This window comes from Chenopodium quinoa, unplaced genomic scaffold (assembly GCF_001683475.1).
Source record: "Chenopodium quinoa cultivar QQ74 unplaced genomic scaffold, ASM168347v1, whole genome shotgun sequence".
In the NCBI taxonomy this organism is placed as follows: domain Eukaryota; kingdom Viridiplantae; phylum Streptophyta; class Magnoliopsida; order Caryophyllales; family Amaranthaceae; genus Chenopodium; species Chenopodium quinoa.
Genome location: NW_018742238.1, coordinates 162946 through 185583, shown reverse-complemented (window position 1 = coordinate 185583; position 22638 = coordinate 162946). Strand labels below are relative to the sequence as shown.

The 22638-nt window shown below is 41.2% G+C and overlaps 2 protein-coding genes across 2 annotated transcripts; both read right to left on the bottom strand.

Moving 5' to 3' along the window:
- Positions 1-7446: 7446 nt before the first annotated feature.
- LOC110735596 lies at positions 7447-7881 on the bottom strand. Its single transcript, XM_021915787.1, has one exon. It carries the CDS (start codon positions 7879-7881, stop codon positions 7447-7449), a length of 435 nt encoding a protein of 144 aa, XP_021771479.1.
- A 3285-nt stretch (positions 7882-11166) lies between these two features.
- On the bottom strand, positions 11167-11967 carry LOC110735588. The gene has a single exon (XM_021915780.1). It carries the CDS (start codon positions 11965-11967, stop codon positions 11167-11169), a length of 801 nt encoding a protein of 266 aa, XP_021771472.1.
- Between the last annotated feature and the right edge of the window lie 10671 nt (positions 11968-22638).

The following is a 22638-nucleotide window of genomic DNA, read 5'->3' as shown; positions in this document are numbered from 1 at the left end:
CACATGGTTGTTGTTTGAGTTACTTGCAGACATGATTTCTACAATTGAAAGAATTTGAAGTGAAAAACCATTCATACATCAATAAGTTGAAATTTAAAGCGTTCATGCATTTATTCATACTTATTGAACATTTTATCCACGCATTTTAAGATTGTCCCTTATGGGCGAGAATAAAATGATTCCGAGATCCCAAAGATCAAGAAATGGATAAGCATGCTTTGGCTTGTCTTAACCATTAAATATCTTAAGGTAAGCAATTCAATTGCTAATAGCTCCAAGCTACTCTCGGTTTGATAAAATGTCGTTCCAATGCATACTTGACATTTTTTCTCTTTTGCCACGACATCTAAGGACTCCTTACTGATATCGTTGAGCTTAACCAAGATAACTTGTATACCTAGTATACCTTACGTTCCTAGGGAAGTAGTGATGCCTCGCTTTGGCGTAATCCATCACGTACGCGCATTAGTTCGGTAAGTGTTGTCCTTGGAATGACAAATTTTAGCTCAATATTATTAAGGGACCTAGGGTTTCTATGTTGGTTGATTTAAGTGAACTTAACTAATCATCGCAACATCATAGAAATCCTAGACATGCATCTAGCAAACATATATATAATAACAATATATAAGGCATAAAATAGATGCATTTGGCAACTAGCATGACCCCTTGAAATCTTCAATTTCCATGGGTCTTCATCTTGGCTCGTCTTCCTCGAAACTCCGTCTTGAGACTTCTTGGCCAGAATGAAATAAAAGAAGCTAGCTAGAACGACTAAGATTAATCTAAATAGTACAAAAATACTTAACGGTTCGCAGACCGTATTTAGATATACAAAAATACATAACGGAACGCAGTCCGTATTTTCTATCCTAGTCGGGCCCCACTAGTTGCCATTTTCAAACAACCTGTTTTGAAACAATTCTTCATTCACCCGTTCACTATTTGTGAACGGCCCATGCAATTTTACGAAATACATGATTAAACACGCAAAACTAGTAACTAACTTAGGTCGTTAATCCAATTAACGCCCCTAATTAAAACTAGTCAAAGTGGTTTAATCCATTATTTCTAAACGCAAAATGCCAACGCATTCAATTAAGCTCCCACTAAATTCCGCATCCGTACTTAATTAATCCGATTAATTAAGTCGGCTTAACCCATAATTTGTCAAAATTTTGCAAAATCGAAAATCGAGGTTTTTAGCCTCGTTAAAATAATTAATTAAAATTATTGATACGGGAAAAATCGCAAAATCATAGCTCAACCTTAAGCAAGAAGAGCATCATCCAATGATGCTTGGCGCACCATGGCTGCTAGGCAGCCCATGGCCCCTGCGCCATGGTGCGTGGTGCTGGCAGCTAGCAGGTGCGCCTAGCACAGCTTGCCTAGCATGCTAGCACCAGCAGCATGCTACGCATGCTAGCAGCTTGCTGGCACAAGCATCAGGGGCTGGCTGGACGGGGCTTGCTGCCTCGCTGCCCAGCAGCCGCACAAGCATACCAGCAGCCTAAGGCCCCTGCGCGCCAGCACATACACCACACAATAGCCCCTCCACGCCACACAGCTACGCACCAAGCGATGCACAGCCATATGCGCACCACAGGCAGCCTACACGTGGGCTGCTAGGCAGCCCGGCTAGCCTTGGTGTCGCTTGCGGTTTTGCATCATTTTGCGTGCATTTAACTCGGAATTTAATGCCGATTTGTGTGCGACAATAATCAATTCTAAATCAAATTTTAGAATTAATTTTGAGGGAAAAATAAAATAAAACAAATGTTAAGTCTAACTTAAACAATTTATTTTAATTGGTGCACAAGCCCAAATTTATCCAAAATTTCAATTTTGAACAAAATTAGGTCAACCTTTATGCTTAAAATAAAATGAGCTATGTCCAAAATTAATCTTGCCAATATGCAAATTAATAATGGATTTGACAAAAGGGGAGTTGGAAAAATTAATTAATCATCCAATGATAAAATTTTCCAACTTGCATACTTGTGTAAAATACCAAGATTACATATTCCAATATGAAGATTAATCAAATTTTACTCACAAGTAATTGAACATAATGGATTTTAATCAACCAAAATATGAAAAAATCCAAACTTTGTTCAACATGGAATTTAGGGTTAGGGTTCCAATCATTTAAACACTTAAAGATTAGAACTTGAACATTACTTGGGAACTCAAAATACAAAATCACAACAAGTTTTTCACACCTTATTGCAATTTATTTGCAAAATTGTGAAAAACAAGTTTATGTGATTACTTGGTATATCAACTTAAGCACTAATAAACACTCCATTATTATGCTCAAGGATATTTTAAAACCAGTAGATTAGTGATGCAAATGTGCATTTAATCTAACCTTGTAATGCTTGCATTAACCAAGGCTTAAAAAGAATTAAAACTTTCGTTGAAAAACGAAAAACCCCAGAAAAGTGGGTTTCTGGTTCGAATTTGGCTTCTGGACAACCCTGAATGGATTGAAACAGTTCCAGAATGTCGATTCCACCCAAAAATCACTATTTTTGAGCCAAAATCTGGGTTCGACAGCCAAATCGATAATAAAATCGAGTTTTAAAAATTAATTAAAACAAGCATCTAATCTAATTAGATGAACATGAACCACAAAATAAATTCTTTAAAACACCTCAATTAAATAATAATTGCAAAAATTAAAAGGAGCGTGGCTCCGATACCGCTGTAGGGTTTCGTAGTGACCCGACACTACGCGGAAGGAAACCCACCAAGACCCGCCCCTTAATTAAAGCAGTTAAACAAGCATAATTAACTTAATCAAACAAGATTAAGGACAAGAATTATACCTTTGACGCGTGCTTCGCTCCTAAAGAGCTCTTACTTCAAAATCCCGAAAAGACGAGATCTCCGACGGATCGTACCCTCGACCCGACCCGAGCGTCCTAAGTCTTGAAGGTTAGTCAAGACCCGGACAAAATAACTATGAGTTTTACGAATCAAAGGTTTACTCTTTTCTAGAGTTGCCTTTTTAATTCCACTCAAGGTTGTATCAAATCCCAATACCAAGCTTGGTATTTATAGGGAAATGATCCCTTGATTTTCATTCCCCAACCAATGTGGGAGAATGTTTTATTTGTCAATTAATTTATTTCTAAAATTAAATCAATAAACAAATGCAATCACAATTTGACAAGTGTCAAGGAGGGAGAGAGTGTTAGGTGAGGACCATGGAGAGGTGGGGGGACCAATGCCTTGCTCCCCAAGGCTTTCCCAAAGCCTTGGTCCCCACTCTCCTCATAAACCGCCTCACCCTAGCATGCTGCCCAGCTGCCAGCTAGCGTGCCAGCTGGCTGTGTCAGCTAGCCTAGCATGCTAGCACAAGCCCAGCAGCATCGCTGATGCTCGCTGGTGCGTGCTGGCGCTGGCGCTGGTGCGTGCTGGCGCTGCTGCCAGCATCCCTCGCATCCTCGCTACTCGCATGGCCCAGCATGCGTGCTGCTAGCGAGCCACGCATGCTGGCCTATTGCCACGCACCGCACTCCCACACCATGCGCACCACGCATCTCTCTCGCACACAGTGCCTAGCATGCGTGCTGCTAGCGAGCCACGCATGCTTGGCTTGACGTTGCTTGCTAGCTTGCCAGCCCCTCGCACACACTCTCGCACTCCCTCACGCATCAGCCTCGGCACTGCGCACTATGCACGCACATGCCTCGCCCAGGCACCACGCACCACGCATGCGCCAGTGCCTAGCACTAGCTATGCTTGGTGCGTGTGGTCCTGCCATGTGCCCAGCACTATGCTAGGGCTGCTATGGCATCAGGCCATCCTAGGGCACGCATGGTGCGCCTAGGGATGTTGCCTGGGTTGCGATGGCGCCCAGCCATCCTAGGCCACGCATGGTGCGCCTAGTGATGCGTACAGGCCCTGCGATGGGCTGCTGGCTTGCGATGGTGCCTAGCATCATGCTAGGGCTGCGACAGCGCCTAGGCATGATGCTAGGGCTGTGCTGGCGCGCTTGGTGTTAGCGATAGCCAGCCATGGTGCCTAGCATCATGCTAGGGCTGCCATGGCGCGCCTAGTGACTATGATGAGCTAGCCTAGCCTAGCTATGGCTACGCTCATACTTGTCGATTGTGATTTTGCGACGCTCGGTCTTGACGCCCTAGGCTCGACTTCCGACGTCTGTATTCGTAAAACTTTGTCGACTCATTAAATCCTTTCGGATTAAGTCGACGTCTCGGATCGGAGATTCGATTGGGTTCGACCCGAAGGGTTCAGTTAAGATTAAGCTGTAATATCAATTGTACCTTGATATTACTGATCGGAAGCGGCCTCCACCTAGGCATTCCGATCATTTGACCTTACTGAAGAATTACCTTTGTAATAATTCTGAACCCTCTACCGGAATAATACACTTGTTGGAAGGACACCATTCCTTTTAGTCTTTCATTAGTTAATTTCCAGATTTTAGTTTTAAGCTTTTGGTTAATACTATTGTTCTCTCAACACTTTTGGTTTATACAATTCTATTTTTCCGTTTCTTTTGGTAACAATTCCTTTTCCTTTTATCTTCAGTAATTTAATTGTTTTGATTAATCATGTCTTGTTTATTTGTTTTTCTTAGTTTAGATTTAAAAATGTGTGAGTAGTTTTATTTCTAGGGTTGTGGGGATCCGTATATAATATGAAGGGGTAGCTGATTTATTATTGTCGATTTTCAATGCTTTGGTTGATTTCCTATTGATTGATTTAATGATATGCAATTAGATTAGGCCTGGTTTAATTATATGAGTTATGCAATATTGATTCGAGATTCGAGAGATGAGAATTGATGTCTAGGCTTAGTTTCATAGGCAGGTTAATTTATAAATGGTTAAGTCAAGATTCGAGAGATGCGATTTAATACCGGTAGATTAATTATGTGATTGTAATACGTAGCGAAAGCCCTTTATGATCTGATTACTTGATGTATTGATAATTGATTGTTGTGTTTAACCCTGGAATATTATTTATTAGTGAACCTATACCCTAGGCTTGATTAGGAGATATGACTTTATCCTGTCACCAATAAGGGTAGTTGACTGTGAGGTCACCCTTTTCCACGGCTGCATTGTAAAGGGCTTGAGTTTGGAGGAACATACCTTGTTGGTTTTCGAACAAACCTTGCATGACTAGTTGCATGTTCATCATTTGTAGTTCAAGGCCACTCATGCCTTGTTGATGTTGTTGTTGTTGTTGTTGTTGTTCCACTTCATCTTCTTCTTCTACCACTAACCCTTGCCCACAACCCATATCATTAGGCAATGCTCCATCATCAGAAGGCACATTCCAAACATTCCTAGCTTGCCTCTGAATGGAAGTCTGGCCAGGGCATGGTAAGATACAATAGCGCTCACGACCAACTTGCCAATCATAGTAGTTGCTAACATCGGCGGTTGGTTGAAGAAAACCCAACCTCCTCATTTGGCCAATGGTGAGAAAAAGATCCTTGTCGATGCCCACTTGAGTGCAAGCGGGGAAGAGGTGGTCCAACCTAAGCTTACTAGCCAATCTCGTGATCATTCCCCCCAAAGAGATCTCACCCGTCTTGTTGCCACTTTTGATCGCTTTACAACATGTTACAAACCAAACTCCCATGTTGAGCCGCCTACTCAACTCCTCCCTAGTTGCGATCCAAAGAGTGAAAATCTCCTCCTGTGAAAGCTTTCCCAAGTCTTGCTTGCTAAACACCGCATATCCCAAAAGGCGGTGAAGGATGCGGAGAACTGGGTGGATGATTTGGCTTGCCACCGAGTATCTTGTACTAAACTCTTGATAACCCGAAATGGTTTGCCACCAACGGAATGCATTATACTCGGGGAAAAGTTGAGGGAATAGAGCAAGGAGATCAGCGTCGGGATTAAAGTCCAAAAGGACATTGAGTTCCCAGAGCTTCATGTTTTGTGGCTTGTTAAAAGTTGAAAGGAAATATTGAAGTCATTGTTTCCGCAGGGTTCGGCCTCAAAGGATGCAAGGAACTCATATGTGGGCTCACGGTAGGTGCACTAGTGATGCTGTATAAACTTACCCATCCCTAGGTTACTTATGAGCAACCTAAGGTCTTCATCTATCCCTAACTGCACCATATCTCTTTCATAGTAGTGCCTTGTGGGGTTGAGTTTGCGTTTTATGAGTTCTTTATAGACGGAGGTATGGTTTTTGTTGATAAATTTCAAGGTGGGGAGGGTGGGGGTTTGTGTTTGTTGTTGAGGTTGAGGATGAGCTTGTGTTTGTGGCTCATTGATTTCCAACCGTGGCTCCTTTCTACTCTTCCTCTTCCTTAACAAATTCATTTTTCACACTAGCTTGAACACAACCACCAAATGATATCACACAAAGCCAATCCCAAATGTTGAACACAAACTTCCAAACCAATCCAAATTCCAATAAAAACAACAACACTAAGAACAATCTCAACAATATGAAAAATGGGGTTAGTAACAACAACTATTCCACAAATATCACTCCAACAACACACAATTTTCAATAAAGAATACCAAATTCACCCAAAATTCATACTATAAGCCAAACATGCTCAATAATCCAAATACTTTGCATAAACATGTGAAATGGAGTAATAAAATAGCAAAGTAGAGAATTATACCATAAAAAAGATGCTTAATCACTCCAAAATGACCCAAGAACGCCTCCTTCAACCAAGCTCCAAGTACGCAACAATGGTGGATTTTAGGGTTTTTTGGAGTGAGAAAGTATGATTTTTTGATAAAATGGGTGGAGAAGGAGATGGGTTTGATGAAAAATCAAAGGAAATGATGGATTATGGTGAAGATTTGAGGAATTAGAGAAGTTAGGGTTAGAGTTTGTGAGGAGAGAGAAAGAGAAAATTTGGGGAAAGAGTGAAATGAAAAGAAAATCGGGGAGAAGAAGAGGATTAAAACCGGAATCCCGCAGCTGCGCGCCCGCGCATGACATCACGCACTCGCATCCAATTCGCGCACTGACCGCACGAATATTCTGCCTCGAATTGTTGATTTTGGAGTTCACCCTGTGTGCACCCGCACATAGGGTCTGCGCGCCCACTCACCTCTCATGCGCGCCCGCGCACAAGGTGCGCAAACAATTTGCCTCCGATTTCTTTTTGTACAATCTCTGTGCGCGCCATCTCACAGGCCCGCGCGCCTGCGCATTGGGATTTCAATCCCTTTTTTTGACTTCTTGAGCTTCTTTTCTCTTTCCTTCAAGGATAAGCACCTCATATCATGTTGATGCACTACAAATCATCAAAGATTCTCCAAACCAATCTAATAACCCAACACCTATCAAGAAAAACAACAAAAATAAGACAAACACATTAAATGAAAGAAAAGAAAAGAAAAGAGAATAGAGGGTTAGAAAGGCAGGTTGCCTCCCAGAAGCGCTTTTGGTTTACGTCGTTAGCTCGACGCCCCTTGAATGAGATCAAGGAGGCTCATACACACGATGCACGTCAATGAGTGAATAGGTGACCGGCTCATCAATGGGATGCCCTTTATAGTAGGGTTTGAGACGGTGACCATTCACTTTGAATGGGGGATACTTTTCATTAGAAATCTCAAAAGCACCATAGGGAAACACTTTAGTAATGACGAACGGCCCACTCCATCTTGATCTTAACTTGCCTGGAAAAAGCTTCAAGTGAGAGTTGTAGAGGAGAACCTTTTTCCCTTTGACGAATTCCTTCTTGACAATTTGGGCATTGTGCCAAGCCTTGGTCCTTGCTTTGTATATGCTTGCACTATCATAAGCATTCATCCTCAACTCCTCCAACTCATGGAGCTCTGGAAGCCTTTGCTCACCCGCACTATGGAGATCAAAGTTGACTTGCTTGATTGCCCAATGTGTTTGATGCTCCATTTCCACGGGCAAATGACAATTCTTCCCATAAACAAGCTAAAAGGAATGGTTTCCTTCGAACAAGTGTATTATTCCGATAGAGGATTCGGAATTATTAGAAAGCTAATTATTTAGTGAGGTCAAGTGATCGGAATGCCTAGCTGGAGGCCGCTTCCGATCAGTAATATTAATGGATAATTAATATTACAGCTTAATCTTGACTGAACCCTTCGGATCACACCCAATCGAGTAACCAAACCGAAATGACGAATTAATCCGAAGGATTAAATGAGTCATTAGAGTATTACGGACATAGACGTCGGATTCCGAGCTTAGAGCATTGGAACCGAGCGTCGTAATTCGAGTCGAATTTAGGAATCGACGAGACGAGAAATCAAGCAAACAACAAGTTACAAATGTACCCCTAGCCTCGGAATGCCCCGAGCAATACGAGGGCCAAGGGCAATATGGCTAGCATGGCTAGCTAAGGGCCACTGTCGCAAGGCAATGCTCAGCCCCAAACTCAGCATGCCTAGCATGGTCGAGCATGCTAGCCAAGCATGCCTTACGCGCATCGCAAGGCGAGCATGGCTGGTTGCACTTTCTAGGCAAGCTAGCAGCTAGCCCCGCACCATCGCAAGGCCAGCAGCAAACATATGCTCGCTGAGCCTCACGCATGGTCGTAGCAGCTTGCTGGGCGTAGCCTAACACAAGCATCGCAGTAGCTAGGCGCTGCCTAGCATAACCAACGCAGTAGTAGCCCGCATTGCGTGCGTGGCCTGCTGGCTATGCGTGGGAATATGCGGGCTGGCTGGCAGGTCCAGCCATGACGCTAGGCGCCAGCAAGGCTGCCTTGGCTACCAAGGCAGGCCACCAGCACATGCTTGTTGGCTTGGTTTGCTGAGGGATTGCTTGGGGAGCAAGGGGTGGATGGTTCCCCCCTTGTGGTCCTCACCTAACCCCTTGCTCTCCATTTGACACTTGTTGTTTGTTGATTCATTTTCATTTTAATTTGATTTTTGAATTAAATTAAACTGAATAAATGCCTTTTTACCAACTCTCCCACATTGATGGGAGATTGGAATTTAAGGGCTCCTTTCCCTATAAATACCAATCATTTGGAATTGGGAAAGGGCACTTGAGTTGTGAACTTGAAAGGATCTCCACAAGCGAGCACACTTTTGTTCTAATACTCTAAGTTATTTTGGTCTAGCCCCGACTAAGCTTCGGGGTAGGGGCCGTTCGGGTCGGGTCTCGAGGGTGAGAGCCGTTGGAGGCTTGCGCATTTGCGAAGCCCTACGCTTTCAAGTACGAGCTCTAAGAAAGAGCGAAGCACGCATCAAGGGTATGATCGTCTTTTCTTCTTTCTCTCTCTTTTGTTAATTAATTATGTGATTGTTAATTAATATGCATGCATGTTTAGTTAATTTAATTTGTGTGCGGATTTTGAGAGGGTTTCATTCCACGTAGTGTCGGACACTACGAAACCCGACACAAGCTTATAGGGAGTAGTCCCTATTGGAGTCTTGAAAGCGGTCCTATAAGCCCACAAAGAGTAAATAATCTTGGTGGACCAATCCTTCCTTGTCCTTGCCACCGTTTTCTCTAGAATGACCTTAAGCGCCCTATTGGTTATCTCCGCTTGACCACTTGTTTGGGGGTGGTAAGCAAGCCCTTGCTTGTGAGATACACCATACTTATCGAGAAGTCTAGTGAAAGTTTGATGCTTGAAATGTGACCCTCCATCGCTAATGATCGCCTTAGGGACACCAATCTCGGAAAGATCACCTTCTTGAATAAGTTCACAACCACCTTGGAGTCATTTGTAGGAGAATCCATGGCCTTCGCCCATTTGGAGACATAATCGACGGTCACCAAGATGTATTTGTTCCCATGAGAACAAATTAAAGGACCCATGAAATCTATTGCCCAAACATCAAAAACTTCAAGCTCGAGGATGGGGTTTTGAGGCATTTCATCCTTCCTAGAGATGTTCCCCGTTCTTTGGCACCTATCACAAGTTTTAACAAATTGCCAAGCATCTTTGAACAAAGAGGGCCAAAAGAGCATGCATTGTAAGACCTTAGAGGCGGTCTTTTGGGCACTCATGTGACCACCACAAGGTGAGGAGTGGCACATACAGAGAACTCTTTGAAACTCATCATTGGGGACACATCTTCTCAATAGACCATCAACCCCTCTTTTCAACAAAATGGGGTCATCTCATATATATCTTTTTGCTTCATGCTTGAATTTTCGACGTTGTTGAGGAATGAAATCCGGAGGATGGCACTACAAGACAAGTAATTCACAATATCCACATACCAAGGCTCCGATTTTTCCTCAAGAGCATGTAAAACATCATCCATTAAGGCATCCTCAATTGGGAAACCATCTTCATGTATTCTTCCACCACCCAACCTAGAAAGGTGGTTCTCCACCACATTTTCGGCTCCCTTCTTATCTCTCATTTCATATCAAAGTCTTGAAGGACCAAAACCCATCTCAACAACCTTGGTTTGGCCTCTTTCTTGCTTATCAAATATTTGAGGGCCGAATGATCGGTGTACACTATTGTCCTAGAACCAATGAGGTAGGTCCTAAATTTCTCAAATGAGTGAATAACCACCAAGAACTCCTTCTCGGTGGTTGTATAGTTCTATTGAGCATCATTGAGGGTCTTGGACAAATAGTGTATGACGTGAAGTTTCCCATCCTTTCTTTGTCCTAGGACCGATCCGATAGCCTCGTTGCTTGCATCGCTCATTAACTCAAATGGTAGAGACCAATCCGGACCTTGGACTATGGGAGCAGTGCAAAGAGCCTTCTTCAACCTCAAGCCCAAAGGTAGAGGTTTCAAGTCTACCTTTTGTGCTCCCTTACCCTTGGAGTCCTCTTCTTTCTCTTCCACTTAAAAGAGGTCATGAGTGAAAGGAGTCTCTTCTTCCATGCCTGCATTGTTGCATTCCTCTTTGCTTTCTTCAAGCAAATCCTCATAGAATTGCATGTCTTCTTTATGATCACCTATCTTAGAATCATTCAACAAAACACTTTCAAGAGGATCATTAGTAGCATGCAAATGAGGATGATAAAATTTCTCCATCAAATAATCAATCACATTAACTCTATAACATTCACTAGATGAAGAAGGTTGGTTCATGACATTATTAAAATCAAACTCAATGGACTCACTATCAACCTTCAAAGTCATCTTACCATCTTTCACATTGATGATTGCCCTACAAGTAGCAAGGAAAGGTTTACCCAAAAGGATGGGAATTCTCTCATCTTCATCCATTTCCAACACTAAAAGCCAATGAAAAAGGTGAACTTTCCAACTCTAAGAGGGATGTCTTCCACATTCCCTATAGGCAATTTGGTAGAACGATTGGCAAGTTGTAGAGTGATGTTTGTAGGAGAAAGGTTCCCTACCCCTAGATTTTGGTAAATCGAGAAAGGTATAAGACTCACACTTGCACCTAAATCACACAAAGCATTCCCAAGATGGACATCATTAACGGAACATGGGATACTGAAACTACCGGGGTCCTTCAACTTTGTAGGGAGCTTGCTAGAAAGAATATCACTACAATTGGCGGTGAGGTTAACGGCCTCTACCTCTCTCCTACCATGCAAGAGGTCCTTCAAAAATTTGGAATAATGGGGCATCTCTTTCATGGCTTGAACAAAAGGCAATTGAACATGTAGACCTTTAATAACCTCCAAAAATCTCTCAAATTGAGCATCTAGCTTAGACCTCACAAAGCGTTGTGGGAAGGGTAGCTTCTCCTCTCTAGGTTGGCGATTTAGGGGTAAAGGGGTAGCTAATTCTTTTGTGGTCTCTTTCTCCTTTGTTTCCTCAACAACATCATTTTCTTTCTCACCTCCCAAATACTCATTGGTTTTCTCACTCTCATCCTCAAGCTCTACATCCTCTTGCGACTTCTTCTCAACCAAAGGATCGCTCCCCACCACCTTTCCACTCCTACTTGTCACGGCATACATGGGCTTAGGATTCAAAACTTGATTAGGAAGGGCATGGGCGGAGGAAGAATAAGAGGGGTTTGATTGAGCAAGTTGAGAGATTTGAGTTTCCATCAATTTCATGTAGGCCTTTAATTGCTTCTTCTCCTCTTCTTGACTCCTATTAAAATTCTCTTGACTTTTAATAAAAGCTTCTTGGCTCTTATTAAAAACCTCTTAATTTGTAATAAAAGTTTGGAGCAATGACAAAGGATCGGGAGGTGCCTCCAATTGAAGAGGTTGTTGAGGTAGGGGAAGTTGGGGTTGTTGGAAACCCGGAGGCCTATAATGTTGGGCATAATGAGAATTATATTGACCCCTATTGCCTCCGGTGCCTTGATTGGAAACATTTCTTTGTTGATTGTTTCCTATGTTACTTTGATCACCAAAACTTTGATTTTGATGGTAACTGTATCGAGAGTTGGGTTGATGGTTTTGATTACCATAACCTCTTTGGTTAGGTTAGCCTCTTCCATTGGGATTGGAAGGGCCTCCCCCACCATGATATTGGTTATCATAACCACCACCACTTTGGTTCCAACCATGGTTCCAATTTTGATTCGAATTTCCATTTAATTGGGGTTTGGCCTTATGTTCCCCATATTCCCCATACGTGGGGCAAAGTTCATATCATTAACATCTTCCACATTATCATCATGTTCTTGGCAAGGGGGTTAAGTTTCACATGAGTACACACATTTAGATGTATCATGATCATAGGTACCACAATTAACACAAAACAAACATCCTTGAGGCATTGTATTGTAAGAAGAAGGGGAAGGGGTATTCGTACCATTGCCTCCCTTGGTAGAAGGGGAGGAAGCAAGTTGGGTTTGGACTTTCATGAGCTTTTCCATTTGTTTTGCCATCTTGGTCATTTGAGAGAAAAGATTGGTGATGGCATTAGCTTGCTCCAATGAATGAACCATTCCCTTGCTTAAGGTAGCTTCATGCTCTCCTTTATACCATTCGAACCACATCCTCTATGATGCGCTTCACTTCCTCTTCTCTTTTGTTCATTATTAGGCCTCCTGCACGGGCATCAAAACTTATTTTGCTTTGAGGTGAAAGTCCACCATAGAATGTTTGAAGCACTTAATAGTTAGGGATGCCATGATGGGGACATTGTCTTTGAAGTTCTTTATATCTCTCCCAAGCTTCACACAAAGATTCTCCACCACTTTGACGGAATCCTTGAATTTTAGAACGAGCCTCGACGACTTCTTGTGATTGTAGAACCGTCCCAAGAAAGCGGTGGTGACTTCATTCCAAGTTGTGAGAGAACCGGGAGGGACATCCTTCTTGAGCCAATGTTCGGCCGCACTCGTGAGAGAGAAAGGGAACATCTTAAGGCTATCGGTATTCTTGAGAAACACCATTTGCCTTTATGGTATCACAATACTTGAGAAATTCCTCGAGATGTTCATGTGGATTCTCAAATTTCCCACCCGAGAATTGCCTCTTCTCGATCATAGAAATGAAAGTAGGCTTGATCTCGAAGTTGTTTGCTTGAGTGGTAGGGGCTAGAATCCCACTTTGAGGTGCATAAGCTTCGGGAGTTCCTAGTTACTTAAGAACTCTATGGTCTCCCATGATATGGGGTTGCACACTCTCGAACTCAAAAGTTGAGAAAGGATTGATTTCCGAACTTGATGAAGAACTAGGACTATCTCTTTCTTCACTTGATGGTGAGGAAGGTGGAGTGTGAGAATCTCTCACTACCTCTCTTGTAAGGGTATGGGAGTTTCTACTCCTTGCTCTTGCTTCTCTCCATAGCAAGGACAAAGACCTCTCGAGCTCGGGATCGATAGGGATCAAAGACCTTAAACGGGTTCGTCCCCTATTCATACAACAAAGCTAAGAAGAATGTAAGCACTGGCAAGTAACAAGAGTAACACAAACAAGCAAATAAAGGATGAGATAGACTCAATAAGGAAATGAAAAAGTAATGGAAGTCGTTTCCCTGGCAACGGCGCTAATTTGATCAAGGATATTCTAGGTCGTTAAAACTAAAACTCCTCTAATCAAAAACAAAATTTATAAACCTAAACCTAAGCACTAAACACAAGACTAGTGGTAATTCAAGGGTCGAACCTAGGGAGAAGCTAAAACACCACGTTCAATACCAACAATCAAGCTATCTCGGAAAAAGGAGCAAAGTTATCTAAAGATACTAAAATAAAGAATGAAATGAACTAGAAGCAATGTAATTAAATCACTAAGGGAATGGATTAGGCAAGCATTCACTCAAGCACAACAAGGCATGAAATCAAGTTTTGATGTGAACTAAGCATCTCATATCAATGATTTTAAAGTGCAATCCAACTACCTATTGGGTTCAATTGCTTTCTCAATTCATCAAATAGCATACACTATCGTAATAAGCTACGCAAATCTAGGTAATATTCAAGCAAAATCTTTCAATGGAAATTCCTAGGTCACGCTATTGCCATAACCTAGTTCAATCCACCTAGTTGCAACTAATGATCGATTAGCCACTCAAGAGAAACAACTAGTAAGACATGGATTACAAAGCATTTTAATCACAATCAAATCAATTTCAATTCTAAAACATGCTTGAGATCCAACTATACCATCACCATCCCCTTTGTAAGGGGAATTACTCACAAATCATGTTAGAAGCAAGATCAATCATCAAATCAACAAGCATCAACATGATTAATAAGCAAACAAGAAGATTCAAACTAAGCAAATCAAAATCAAATGCAAAAGCAAAGAGAAAAGAGTAAGAGATTGCTCATTGCAAGATTAAAATCTACAAGCAAGATAATCTTCCCCTTCAAGGTCCAAGCATCAACAATGGTTAAAATCTCACTTTCTTTCTCTACAAATCTAAGCTAAGAATGTTTCTCTCTCTAGATTAAGCTAATAAAACCAGAAAAATTAAGCTAATCTAATTATAGTTACTCAAAAAGGAAAGTCCAAGCTATTTATAGGAATGTTTAAAAAGAAGAGGTCGACCAGCTGCACGCCTTCTCTAGTCCCTGCGCGCTCGCAACAATGCGGATGAGAAAACTAAAGTGGTGCGCGCCAGCGAGCCTCACCTATGCGCCCGCGCAGAGCATATGCGCGCTCTCTCCAGTAATTGCGCGCCAGCAACTTTCTAGGTACGGATATTGAAACCCAGAAAGCCGCGCCCGCACGTCATTCCTGCGCGCCTACGCAGTTGATGTGCGCGCCTTCTTTGTCGCCGCGCAGCTCCACGCGCAAACTTCCTGCCTTGCCCTGTTTTCCTCTTGATTCCCTGTGCGCTGCCGCACACAAGGCTGCGCGTCCGCGCACTATGGTGGCGCGCCCTCTCCCAAGTCACGCAGCAGGCGCGCAAAACAATCTGCCTTGCTCTTCTTCTTTCTTAGTGCGCGCCTTCTCACAGGGCTGCGCGCCCGCGCAGGCTACCTTTGCACGGCTTCTCCAAGGTCGCGGACCACATCTTTAGTCATAATCTTCTCCTTATCAAACACAACGGTTCCTACAAAACATGAATAAAGAAACCAAAGTAGAAAAATAGACAAAGGAGGTATAACTAGGAAAGAATATGAGCAAAAGAAAAGAGAGTTAAAGTTAGAAAAGAAGGTCCAAACAAGCTACAAGTATGGGGAAAAACCGTTAAAATAAGCTCTTAATCGTGGCACAAATGCCACTCATCATTGATTAGTATACTATTATTTTTGATTTGTATACTGTTATTGTTAATCTTATACTGTTACTTTTCGTAAAGAAATTTTTTTTTACAACATAGTAATTACTGTCGAAGCTTTTGTGTGAAATTACAATTTTGCCCTTTGTATCGTCGTTCACGGGTAGTGGGCTATTACGGCTCGGATATCACATTGAGAAAATACATGTTATTAAGTCTGAGTATAAAATGAGTGAAATTAGGGGGTAAAAATCGTAAATATCCTGCTATAATAAGGGTAGTATGGTAATTTTAAGCTGACTTGGTATAACTGCTGAAAAATTAGATCGTTAAGTTGATTTAACAGTGTATGGAGTGAACGATTGGCCGTTACTGTTACATCTTTCTCCCTTTTACTTTACTCTGTTTGAAAAAAAAACCATAACCCCGATTTCTTAGAGTTGGAGAAATCGAAATTTTGTGGTCATGAAAAAAGTATGAGCCAATGCATCAATTATCTTTTTGTAAATCAACACCAACATCTACCAAAACTAATTACACAGAGTTGTTTGTAAAATCTGACCCATTGAATCAATTCCTATCTGATGTTGTTTCCATGGTTATGGTTGGCGAGTGCTTTGCGAAGATGAGTGAGTCGATTTGCGAGCTTAATGAGTGATTCAATGAGATGGGGGTGTGCTGGATGAATTGGGTATCACGATTATGAGGGCATATCAGAGCTAATTGAAGTTAAACGAATGAATTTGGATGATTTGCGAGTGTATTGTTATCGGAATATCGGTGTCGATATTTACGGTTAGTGTTTAGAAAATCTGAAATATATTGTTTGTACTTGATCGAGTAGCAATTGAAATAACTTTACAGAGGGATAATATATCTTTAAATATTACTAAAATAACAACCGTTAATGTCAACATTGCCTACGTGTCACTCTCTTATTTAATTTTCTCCCGTCACATACGAGGATGATATCATTTTTTTTTTCTTTTTGAGCTACCCTATTTAACATTGTTTTGAAAATTATATTCAAATTGAATTTTAAATTTTGGGTTTTCAACGCATATTATGCTATTTAGTTATTTACGAGTAATTATTAAAAAAAGTTAATAATATAATTTAATTGATTTTTCTAATTAAATATGAAAATAATGGATTTTTGGGAATTGTATTTTTCATATTTAATTAGAAAGTAATTAGGAAAATTGAGGAAGTAGTTGTCTTCTCTTAATATGTACTAAAGAGTATAATTCATTTCTTATTTTATAATCGTGCATCGCACGGGGCTAATCAAGTAAACCAAATAAAAAAATACCAATTACTGTAATTAGACACCAACTAAATCTTAATTAATTACGTATTAACGAAATATATTACCTGGCAACACCAGCACAAAAATTGGTGTCTAAATGGACTTGTTACAGGATCATCTTCGACACTACAATGGTGTTTGGGTGTAGATCCAGGTAAAAAGTAAAGTTTGATTTTTTTTTTTAATAAACTTTGGATAAAAGCAGGTAAACTACCGTTACTACCAGCCGTCTACTAAGTATCGTCACATCCTTCCATACACAGTATTATAGTAATACTTTCTGTAGCAAAGTGTGGCCCACAAGAGTACTGATTTACATTATCTTGTAAATCACATTGATGAACCGGGGCGTGCTCTATCACGGTTAAGGTGCGAGGAGTCTTAGTGCATACCCGTGCTTATATTAGAGGTGTGAAAACCAAACCGATTCGGAAAAAAAAAATGTAATTAGTATGCTATTTAAATCCGTTTTTATTAAGTTGACACGTTCAAATTAGACATACATATTAAGGAGAAGAAAGAGAATGAGAGAGTGATAAAGTAAGTGGGGTGCACCAATAAATGTAAGGTACTCCCTCTTTTTATTTATTTATATATATTTTTCTAAATGGATCAGTTTGACCGACATAATTGCCAAGACGTAACTTTGACCATTAATATCTTTAATTCTTTATTAGTAAAAATTATAATAAATTATATTATGAAAGTTGACATTGTGACGGATCTAATGATATATTATATAAGAACATTTATTTATTTTATAATAGCAAAAAAATTAAGTCAAACATGACATGTGAATAGTGCAAAAGTCAAACTTATGCATTTAAATAACGAAGGGAGTATAAAACTTACCCAAAAAAGGAGACGTGTCAAGTAAAAATAAACTTCCTAAAAAGGAATACGTGTCAACTAAAAAAAATGGAGGTAAGTATTAGTTAGTGTAATGATATTATATTACATTTTGATTATATAAATATGTCATGATATTTTTGTAGTGTACAAATCGAGTTTTACGAACTACGTAAATTTCAATGATATTAATTGTTGGGTTTCGTAGAGTCCGACTCTACACGAAAGAGAAACCCGCCCACTAGTTAAGGCAACTAAGCATGCAATCACAAATCAAACAACAATAAAAAAAGAGTTGACCAATAAAAATTAGAGTTTTACGAACTTAAGGTTTTCTCACTTTTCAAAGGAGATGCCTTTTTAGTTCCACTCAAGTGTTCTTCCCAAATCCCAAAACTTGGGTATTTATAGGAAAATGAACCTTGATTTCCCATTCTCAATCAATGTGGGAGATTTGCAATTTCCCTTATTTTATTTAAATCAAAACAAAATAAAATTGCAATTCAATCAACAAGTTACTAGTGGCAATGGGAGGGGAGGGAGAAGGTGAGGACCACCAAGGGAGGGGACCAACCCACCTTGCTCCCCAAGGCAAAGACTAACCATTGGTCCCCACTCACAAAACCGGACCACCAAGCCATGTGGCTGGCTGGCAGCCTGCCTTTGCTGCCAAGGCTGCCAGCCAGCCTATGCATGCATGCTACTAGTGATCCATGCATGCTGGGCTGATGCCTTTGCGTTGCTAGCAAGGCTGCTGCTTGGTGCGTCAATGCTGGCATGCACACATCGCATGCTGCGAATGCTGGCCTTGCTTGGCTAGCTAGCACGCACAACCTCACACACGCATTGCTTGCGATGCTGTGTGCTGCGCTATGCGCTGCCCAGCATGATGCGATGCTCAAGCTTGGTGCGTGCAACGGTTGCAGCTGGGGCATTGCCCAACACTATGCGAAGGCTAGGTGCTTGGCCTAGCATGCTAGCAAGCACGCACCATGCTTGCGATGCTTGCGGGCTGCGCTAGCCTATGCCTAGCACGATGCGATGGTTAGCCCTACTACGCTAGCACGCCTAGCCACGCATGCACAGCCACACCACACGCATGCAAGCATCTTGCGATGCTTGTGCAATGCGATGTGCGTGTGCTAGGGGTTGCTAGGCATGCATTGCTTGGGACCTTGCCTAGCCTAGCTTTCTCATGGCTAGGCCAATGCGAGGCTACGGCTAGGCTCGAACTTGTAACTTGATTGATTTCACTTCTCGTCGAATTCTAAATTCGACTCGACTTGCGACGCTTGGTCTCAACGCTCTAAGCTCGATAATCGACGTCTTTGTTCGTAAAACTCTGACGACTCATCAAATCCTTTAGATTGATTCGTCGTCTCGGATTGGTTGTTCGATTGGGTTCGACCTGAAGGGTTCAGTCAAGATTAAGGCGTAATATTAATTGTACATTAATATTATTGATCAAAAGCGACCACCACCTAGGCATTCCGATCACTTAACCTTACTGAAGAATTAGGTATCCAATAATTCTGAACCCTGTATCTGAATAATACACTTGTCACCGTACCATTGCTTTCAATCTTCCACTTGTCCTTCCGGAAAAGTGTGCAATTACTGTGTAGCCCTTTTCCTATGTCGCTTAATGTCTCTTCATGAACTATAAGGTATGATTCTTCGTCATCCTTATTACGTCCAGAAGTGTTTCTCGATTCCTGAGTTTGACCGTCAATAAACAAATGATTTCTAAAATCCATCTGAGCACGACCATGCATTTTCACAGTCTCGCTCATCGAGAGGCCTTGTAAACAACAAAGACATATTCCATATTGTTAATAGGGGGACATTCCCAGTCTTGTACTGTAAGCTTCCCTTACTAAGAGGACCTAATCGCCTGAGTGTTGCCATTATAATCCCCATTTACGACAGACGTTTGACAACATCAAAATGACTAGTACTTAAACAAGAGAACTTGCAATACTCATGGTCGAGGAAAAAAGGTTCCGACAGCTATAATGAGAAATATACTTATGACGATTTGATATCTCTTAAAGTATTCTCATAGGTCTATCCGATACAGTTCCAAGCTAGTACCTGTGCAAATGATTTATGACTATCATGTCCTTGTAGCACAAGAAACAGTGCTATAAATCATACTACACACTAACCTCAAATGGTCATTAATCGTCCATCTTTTAAATGATCTTGATTAGGGATAATTTTCGATTAAAATATTCAATGTTCACTTAACAGGTGTTTCTTTATCCAAGACATGGTCTTGATACCCTGTTTTGAATATTCTCAGAAATCGAATGGACTCATTATTTAATTCTATCTAAACCATAATTAAATAGATATGGAGTAATCATAAAGTTGCAGAAAATTTAATTGCTCCAAAATTGAATGGTTCAACATAGTGTTTTACATTAAGACATCGAGTTTAATTAAAACACCTATACAGGGAAATCAAAGCCAATCTCCAATATGCTTGATTCCTAGTGCCTCAACGTGCTTGTTGTGCTTCACTTGAGACAAAGGTTTAGTCATAGGATCGGCTACATTGTCGTCCGTTCCAATCTTACAAATTTTGATTTCACCCTCAGATTTCTATTCTCTTATCATGTGAAATCGTCGCTTGACATGTTTGACCTTCTGATGTTCCCTTGGCTCCTTAGCCTGAGCAATAGCTCCATTTTTATCACAATAAAGGTCTATAGGACCTGTAATCGAGGGTACAACACCAAGTTCACCAATGAACTTACGAATCCAAACTACCTCCTTACCTGCTTCTGAAGCTGCCAAGTATTCGGCTTCAGTTGTAGAATCTGTAGTGGTGCTCTTCTTAGCACTCTTGCAACTAAACGCTCCTCCATTAAGGCAGAATATGTACCCCGACTGCGACTTGGAGTCGTTTCTGTCAGTCTTGAAGCTCGCGTCAGTATAACCTTCAACAACCAAATCATTACAACCACCATAGACCGGGAATTTATCCTTGTTCCTTTTAAGGTACTTTAGGATATTCTTGACCACAGTTCAATGTGCCTCTCCTAGGTCTGATTAGTATCGGCTCGTAGCACTCAGGGCATACGATACATCCGTCCTAGTACATATCATGGCATACATGATCGATCCAATAAGCGAAGCATATGGAATCTGACTCATCCTCTCTCGCTCATCAGGTGTCTGTGGACACTGTTTCTTGCTGAGAGTTATGCCATGGGACATGGGTAGGTGCCCTCTCTTGGCCCCTTCCATGTTGAATCGTGCCAGTACCTTATCTATATAAGTACTTTGGCTTAATCCAATCATCCTCTTAGATCTATCCCTATAGATCTTGATGCCCAATATGTAATGTGCCTCTCCTATGTCCTTAATTGAAAAGCACTTTCCAAGCCAGCCCTTTACGGACTCTGACAGTTTAGTGTTGTTTCCAATGGGTAATATGTGATCGACATATAAGACTAGGAATGCGATGTCACTCCCACTGACCTTCTTGTAGACACAAGACTCATCTAGATTCTTGATAAAACCAAACTTACTAATGGCTTCATCGAATCGCAGATTCCAACTTCTGCTTGCCTGCTTTAGTCCATAAATGGACTTCTTAAGCTTGTATACCTTCCCTACATTGCTTGGATCAACAAAACCTTCCGGTTGTGTCATATAAACAGTTTCTTCCAAAATCCAATTAAGGAAGGCGGTTTTGACATCCATTTGCCATACTTCATAATCGTAATATGTAGTAATTGCTAGGATGATCCGGACGGACTTAAGCATTGCAACTGGCAAAAAGGTTTCATCATAATCAACTCCGTGAATTTGCCTGTAACCTTTTGCCACCAGTCTAGCTTTGTATAAAAATACATTTGCATCTTTGTCTGTTTTCAATTTGAAAATCCATTTGCAACCGATAGGTGTGTAACCTTCGGGCAAATTAACCAAGTCCCAGACCTGATTTTCAAACATGGAGTCCATCTCGGATTTCATGGCCTCTTGCCATTTAGCGGAGTCGGGGCTCGTCATAGCTTGCTTGTATGTCCCTGGCTCATCTCCATCCATAACTAGGATGTCTTGATCTTCGGTTAAGACAATACCAAGGTATCTATCTGGTTGAGATCTTGGCCATTGCGACCTACACAGGGTAATAGGTTGAGCATTTGCATTGTCGGTTCGACTTTGCACATTGTCGGTTTGACTCTGACCAATGGCAACAACTGCTTCTAAAGCACTTTGATTGTCAGTTTTGTCATGTTGACTTTGTTGCTCTACCTCTCGAACTTCGTCGAGTTCGATTTTCCTCCCACTTGACATTTTGGAAAGGTGTTCCTTCTCCAAAAAGACACCATCATGAGCAACAAAAACACTTTGTTCTCGGATTTATTGTAGATGTACACCCCTTGGTTTCTTTTGGGTAACCCATAAAGAAACACTTGTCTGATTTTGGGTGAAGTTTTTCAGAAATTAATATCTTGACATATGCTTCGCAACCCTAAATCTTATGAAAATACAACCTGGGAGGTTTCTTCGTACATAATTCATATGGAGTCTTTTCGACAGCTTTTGACGGAGCGTAGTTAAGTGTTAGTGCCGCAGTTAGAAGCGCGTGTCCCCAGAAAAAGATAGGAAGTTCACTAAGACCCATCATTGATCGAACCATGTCTAACAAGGTTCGATTCCTCCGTTCGGATACTCCGTTCGATTGTGGAGTTCCGGGAGGTGTCAACTCTGAAAGAATTTCATTTTCTTTCAAGTGATTGTCGAATTCATGGCTCAAATACTCGCCACCTCGATCCGATCGAAGTGCTTTTATTTTCTTGCCAAGTTGATTTTCAACTTCACTCTGAAATTCTTTGAATTTCTCAAAAGATTCAGATTTGTTCGACATAAGGTAGACATAACCATATCTACTATAGTCGTCGGTGAAGGTAATGAAATATCG